The sequence below is a fragment of the Vigna unguiculata genome, chromosome 3, assembly GCF_004118075.2.
Source record: "Vigna unguiculata cultivar IT97K-499-35 chromosome 3, ASM411807v1, whole genome shotgun sequence".
Classification (NCBI taxonomy): Eukaryota; Viridiplantae; Streptophyta; class Magnoliopsida; order Fabales; family Fabaceae; genus Vigna; species Vigna unguiculata.
The window spans coordinates 26,658,402-26,665,491 of record NC_040281.1 but is presented as its reverse complement, the minus strand read 5'-3'; the positions used below and the strand labels follow the sequence as shown (position 1 = coordinate 26,665,491).

At 30.0% G+C, this 7,090-nt stretch overlaps 1 protein-coding gene across 1 annotated transcript; it reads left to right on the top strand.

The window, feature by feature from the left end:
• The first annotated feature begins 405 nt into the window (after positions 1-405).
• LOC114178564 (protein WVD2-like 7) lies at positions 406-6,142 on the top strand. The gene is made up of 9 exons (XM_028064559.1): positions 406-608; positions 690-791; positions 2,596-3,381; positions 3,510-3,686; positions 3,826-3,866; positions 4,109-4,205; positions 4,308-4,379; positions 4,935-5,045; positions 5,302-6,142. The coding sequence occupies exons 2-9, from the start codon at positions 750-752 to the stop codon at positions 5,776-5,778; spliced, it is 1,803 nt and encodes a 600-aa protein (XP_027920360.1). The 5' UTR covers positions 406-608; positions 690-749; the 3' UTR covers positions 5,779-6,142.
• Positions 6,143-7,090: the final 948 nt, after the last annotated feature.

Sequence of the window (7,090 nt, the reverse complement as noted above, 5' to 3'; positions counted from 1 at the left end):
TAATTAAAAAAACATTTTGATATAAAAACTTTTATTTCATTGATTGAATTTTAATTAATGATTAAGGTAATTAAACATGAGTCAGATTTTTAATAACTATTCTTTATATTGTATTTATTAAAATAATTAATACTAATATATAATTAATTTTAAAAATAATCACTAATTATGTTAAATTAAAAAATAATAAGAAAAAAAAACTTTTCACCCAATATATTATAAAAAAAAAAAAGCTATGATTTGGGAGAGTAATGAAGAGGTGTTAACTGAGTTAGAGGGAGCATGGAGCGTGATACACAGCTTCCAAACCGTGTGGAAGCCAAACAAGACAAAATAAGACAACCTGCACATGATTATTTTATGCCTTATATTATATCCTTTTTCTAATAAGGATAACAATAATAATAATAACAAGTATGAACACTTTTTAAGTGACATCCTCATCTCATCTCGTGTTGTGTGTGTGAAAAACCAAAGTACCAAACTACATAGGAGCCAAACTTAGGATCTGACTTTAAACCCAAGTTGGAACCATTATTGGCTTCTTCTCTCTGTTCCGTGGTGTGTTTGCTTGTCGTGTTTCTCGGGTTTCCTATCACGCCTCTTCGGTATTTTGTTTCTCACTTTCTCAAATGGGTTTCTTCCACTGCCATAGATTTATCTCTGTCTTTCTCTGCTTATTTTTTTAGGGAAGAATCATGAATTTGTAGTTCTGGTTGAAGCTGGTTATTTAAAAGGCTGCGAGAGTTATGGGAGGGGAGGTTGAAGAATCATTCAGCATGGAGTTTCAGGTTATTCTTTTCATCCATTTCTTGATTTTAACGTGGATCTGTTGTTTCTAATTCCAGTTACAATGTTCCAATATTTTTTGCTTTCTTTAGTTTATGAGTTCTGTGATTAGTTTTGTGACTTTTTCTTGTCTTTGTGTTCAGAGCAGTGGTAGGCCCCTTTCAGATTTTCTTTTCATATTTAAACAAAAATAATACTTTTACTTTAAATAATTTCGTAATAAACTATTAAATTATTATGTTTCATATATGAATTAGATTATGCCATTTCAAATTATGTAACCATTTTATTATATTTTATTATCTCTCGTCTATCATTACTTTTATTTTCTTGTATTCTGTCATATTTTATTTTATTTTTTGAATTTTCACACATTTTGTCGGTTTGATGGCATGTCATAAAAATTTGTAAAAGTTAGATATGAATAATGTTATTTTTTATTTTTTTAACTTTCTTTGTGACACGTTATTATTCGGTTAAAAATATAAAATAATTGGAAAATATGTGTAAAAGAAACTTGGGTGATAAAAAAAAGAATGATGATAGTTGATGGTAAAATTGTTTAGTTAAACCATGATTATTTCGGGAGTTTTATTGATTACTCATTTAAAGTGTATTAAAATTAGTTTATGTTTTATTTATATTCAAATAAAAGTAATATTAAAGTATTTAGAAATTAAATTTCATAACGAATAATATGATTAATGATTTATCGTAAAGACAATAGTAATGTGATGACACATTCAAGATTAATTAATTTTGTTAGGATTTATTTTGTTTTATTCACAACTTATCCGATATAATTAAAATATGAATAACTTTTAACTTAGTTTATATCATTTCTAATATTTAAAAATTTCAAAAGAAAATAAATTAAAAAATAATAAGTGTATTAATTTTGAAACAAAATTATGTTCTTGCGAGTATTTATTTTTAAATTAGTGGTCACGACTTCTTTTTTCTAGATTGAAGGTACTATATATACTGGTAAAAGAAAGTAACGACATATTAGAAGTATTAATGTACATTAAAAATTTGAACCGACGATTATAAAACATTTGTAATTGTTGTCATTGTCAATTTTTTTTCCAAAATTAAGATTTGTATCTTCAAATTGAAATCATCAAATATATTGCAATAAACTGAAAAAAAAATGGAACTGATTGAATGAATGACCACCATGAATTGAGATGTTGAGATTACTTGACGGTTAAATTGTAGTTAAAATTTTTAGAATTAATATAGTAAATGTAAATTCATAAATTATTATATAGTCTGTAGGATTCAAAACATAAAATAAGTTCAAGGTCAAACACACCACTTCTCATCATGGTCAGTGATATATAGTGATGGAAGACAATAATTTGCTAGAACAATGATCTCCTTCAGTTATTATTGCTTAGTCAAACATATAATGATCTTGATCTGAATTGCTTCTTTTGAATTTAGTTGAATAAAGAAGATTGAGTGGATTTGGACAGTGTAATGTCATTTCTTTTTTATGTTACCTTTATTTTATTATACTCATCGGTTCACAACTTTCTAATTTGCATGGATGTTGTTTAGTACTGATACTATGATTTGTGTCTTTTGGAACACATTCAATTCTCTGATTTATCATACCACACACAAAATGTTCACCTTCCATTTGACTATTCCTTGAAAAAAGGAAAAAAGTGTGAACAGGGAACCCTATTTTTTGTTTGTTGACTTGATTGAATATTGTTAATATTAATGTTACAAAGGTGGAACAGAGTGAATATTTAACTGTGATATCTGCTGCTTTGATTCTTGCCAAAAATGCAGGTAGATTCTATACATTCTGGTTCAATCTCGTTTGGGAGATTTGAAAATGAACCTTTATCTTGGGAAAGAAGGTCCTCTTTCTCTCATAATAGGTACTTGGAGGAGGTTGAGAAATATTCAAAACCTGGTTCAGTTATTCAGAAGAAAGCATATTTTGAAGCACATTTCAAAAAGAAGGGGATTTTTGGTATAATTCCATCCACAGCTCATGATGGATTATCATATAGAGCAGCCGGTGAAAGTGATGGCTCTGAGGGAATTGGTAAACAAGAGGATTTTGAGTCTAACGATGACCACTATGTTCCGTTTGACGAAATGTCCCAAAAAGAATTTGAGTTAGAAGAAGGTGACAATTATGTTGAAATGGATCGAAGATCCCAAAAAGATATCATCCCAATTGAAGAAAACCATTATATTCAATTTCGTGAAATTCCTGATGGTTCAAATTATCACGGAGAATGTGGTGTGAACGAATATGAAGAAGAGAGCATCGAAGAATATCCAATGCTTTCATTTTCAAGTCTCGAGATGGAACCTGTCATGAACAACTCTAATCATTTGGAGGATGCTAGTGAGAACAATAGTGCTTTGAATGAAGCTCATCCATCTGAAAATGAAACAAGTACCATACTCTTAGCTAATGACGAGGCAGTTATAGAAGTTGAAAAGGATGATGTTACTGTAAATACTGATGAATCATCAATAAGCATGAGTATAACTGTGAGTGAACCAGTACAGGGTGTTGAGGAAACAATCATGAATGATCTTGCAAAACCTTCTTCTGAGGTATGCATTTCCATGAGTTAAGTTCCTTTTTTTTTTCGTAAAGTTAGTTACATTGATTATATTTTTCAATTATATAATTGCCTTGTTATACTTGGGGTGTGACACCAGTGTGCTTGATTTATGCATAGGAAACAAAGGTAAAGTCTCAACAGAATTCTGAAATCAACAATGTTGGAGTTCAGAAAAGCACAGTTATATCAGCTAAGGATCCTGCAAGGCTTCCAAGTAGAGAGAGTCCAAGGACAACAAATATGGAAAAGAATTTATCAAAACTTGCAACTCCAATTAGCAAAACCTCCAAAGAAGTAAGAATTTGAAAAACGATGTGCTTAGGGATGACAGAAGGATAGTTTCTCTAAATTTTTGCTTATTTTTTTTACTCTTCTATATTTGGCTTGCTTGTGAATTGCTAAATACCACTAATTTTTGAACCTCCATTTGCAGGTTTCCAAAAGCGCAGAGAAACAAATTCGTGAAAACAAAAGGTAATTATTGTTTCTTAGTTTTAACTGTTATATTTTCACATTCACAGACTCAAATATGTGTTTTGAATTTTTAATAATGAAAAAATGTATGAAGACAACGAAAGGGTGAAGAAACCCAACCTTCTGCTTTAAATTCCAAAGGAATTCAAGAAGCAGGGAGGTTTTGTAGACCTATGTGAGATTAATCTTTCGTTTTCTCTCATTTTGACTTGAGTTGAGACAAACATAATCATGTTTTGCAGGTTGAACCAAGCTGTTGATTCTATGAAGTCCAATGTTAAGCCTAAGGCTGCAACTTTTAACTTTAAATGTAGTGAGCGAGCAGAAAGGAGGAAAGAGGCAAGTAAAATGCATTTTTTTTTTTTAATCATTTCTGTTTATGTTAACAAACGATATAGAATGTATGACATTTTATTTGCTCTTCTGATCCTGTCAACTCAGTTCTACATGAAGTTGGAAGAAAAATTGCATGCAAAGGAAGCAGAGATTACTCAGATGCAAGCAATATCACAGGTAAGTTAGCCAATAATAGCTTCTAGTTTTATAAGATGACAAAAATATCAGAATATCAAGCGACAAGCTCTTTGTATGAATAAATGAGTCGATATTTTTACATCAATGGAACTTGGAACCATTTTTGAGAAATTGTTACATGAAGTTTTAGTCATATGTGATATGTGTGGAATCTGTTGGATTCTAATTGAAGGGGCTAATATGATTGTTACCAGTGAATTTGCTAATTGAAGTGTCCATTGAATTTACATCAATGGAACTTGAAACCATTAATTCATTCTTTCCTAAATTATATCAAATATTTCTTCAAGCATTGCCAAAGACAGAAAAGTGAAATAATATTGTGTGAAATGACATTTGTCTGAGAAATCTGGAAATCGCAGTTTTCAAGGATTGGATAAGAGGTGTGGCAAGCAACAAAGAATGAGGAAACAAAACGTGTAGAAGGATTTTGTTATATCTTTTATGAAGTATCTAGAGTGTAGCTGGCTCCAGTTATTTGCATTTCTTGTGAAGCTTGAAGAAACTTATTACATTCAAGTGTTATTTTTGTAGGAAAAGACAGAAACTGACATTAAAAAACTCCGAAAGAGCCTCAACTTTAAAGCAACACCAATGCCTTCATTTTATCGCACAACTCTCTCTTCACAACCACATGGGAATAAGGTACATGTTTTTGGGGTTTTCAGTCTACTTTTGTCTGTGAATTAGTGCTTCCATACAATCTGCTATTCATTGCAAATTATTAGTTGTTCTGTTGTCTCAATCCAATATGCAACTTAATGGGACCTTCTTGGTCGTCACATATCTACTACACTAGTTTTTTGTTTAAGAATTTCTTATGAGAAATGAAATCAAAGTGCTTTTTTCTTTCTCTGTTCGACTTCAACCATTTAATGTTTGCGAATTCTTCCTTTTCAAGTCTCACAACCAGGTTGTGACCAATAACATCAGAAGTAAGAAAGAACAGAATAAACCAAAAAGTTCAACGAGTGGAGCAGATGCAACAGTTCCTTCGAAATCAAAGGTTGGAAACAATCTGGATACTGATAAATCGATAACAATGAGAGAACCACATGATATCTCAGTCAAAGAGTTTGGCAAAAGTAAAGCATCTGAATCTTGTTTGATTTCTCCTGCTGCATCAACCAACCATAGACACTTTGCTAATTCTATGACAAGTAATCATGCTTCTGGAAGGAAAGAAGGAGCAAAGGTTTCTTCACAAAAACAGAAGGTATCAAATAGTTGTAAAGGAGCAAAACAACAAAACAACGAAAGAAATAAAAATGGTGAAACCACAAAACACAGAAATGATATAATGAGAAGAGGTGTGAGGAATGTTGGCTTGAGAAACATTTCCAAAAGTGGTAATCTTATTGTACATGTTTCCTCTTAAAGAGTTTGCCACTTACACTCTATAACTTGAGACATTTCAGGCTCCAGCATAAAACGAAGCCGAGTGATTACCACCATATACGTATCAATTAAGGCATATGCACATTAAGTTAGTAACATTTCTTGTATTTTATTAATGATATTCAATTGATGGTATAGTTGAGACAAGTTATAGAACAATATGGTCCGTGTTACTACTTTTCTAAGTTTGGTAGAAGTTATGAATAAAATAAACATGGAAAGTTACCCAGTAAGTAACTAGTAGTGGGCATGTTTTTACTGGACATGGATCTTGTGGTCTTCTCTACATGTTGAATAGTGTTCATTTGTTGATTAGAAAATAAATGGAATGAAATTTATGGAAATCCTGATTTGTAATTAACTTATTCTTTTAGTTTATCAGGATCTGCTGGTAGACTATAATACATTTATCTTCCTTTAATATGTAGTATTATTACAAAGTTCAGTCAACATAAATTTTATTCTATATTTTTTCGTATGTTTCATGATGTCATTGTATCATATGTTTTTTTCTATTTTATAACGATGATGTTATTTTACCTCTATAGGTAAAATAATTATGGGATTACATGAAATTAGAACATCAAAATGAGTACGCTAAATCAAACGTTTAATATGGCTTTTGCGGGAAGAAAAGTCTATGGATAAATTTACTTTGGTATTTAGTTTTGTGGTTATAAAAGGAACATGATGTTTTATTAGTAGGTCGCACTAAAAATCATTTCTTTTTGTTTTGTACTACTTTAGTGTTTGAGAGAATAAAATTAGGAGAGAAGATGTAGTTCCTCTTTTAATGTTTTTTTAAATATTTTTTATGTTCAATCTTCTTTTAATCTATTTTTTTTTAATTTTAAGAAAGAGTATTGTTTTCTCTTTGAATATAGAGAGATATTATAATTATATTTCCTTTATTAAAATTATATTATTATTTAGTCAATTTAGTTATTGTTTTTATCTTTTATTTTAGTTGTGAGTATGTTATTTCACATTGGAAAAAAGTTGTTCTTGTTACTGGATATAAAATATGATAGTGTGAAAGTGTATGTTTAAGAAAGTTTTTGATAAATGAAGACTTGACATTTAATTGTATTTATCGGTGAACTACCTTTTTTTATTGCGAAGTTACTTAATTACTAATTTATAGTTTATCGTTGTTCTAGTAAACATTATTATTCACAATGAAAATTGCATAAACTACTTTTAAAGTTATGACATTTAATTATGAGATAAAGAAGTTCAACCAATGAGAATATTTTTTTATTGTGGAAACTAATGATAAGGACATTTCATAC

Coding starts and splice junctions, on each gene's coding strand:
- LOC114178564 (XM_028064559.1), top strand. CDS start 750: ATGGGAGGGGAGGTTGAAGAATCATTCAGCATGGAGTTTCAG. Junction 3,867..4,108: donor CAAATTCGTGAAAACAAAAG/GTAATTATTGTT, acceptor CATGTTTTGCAG/GTTGAACCAAGCTGTTGATT. Junction 4,380..4,934: donor AGATGCAAGCAATATCACAG/GTAAGTTAGCCA, acceptor TTATTTTTGTAG/GAAAAGACAGAAACTGACAT.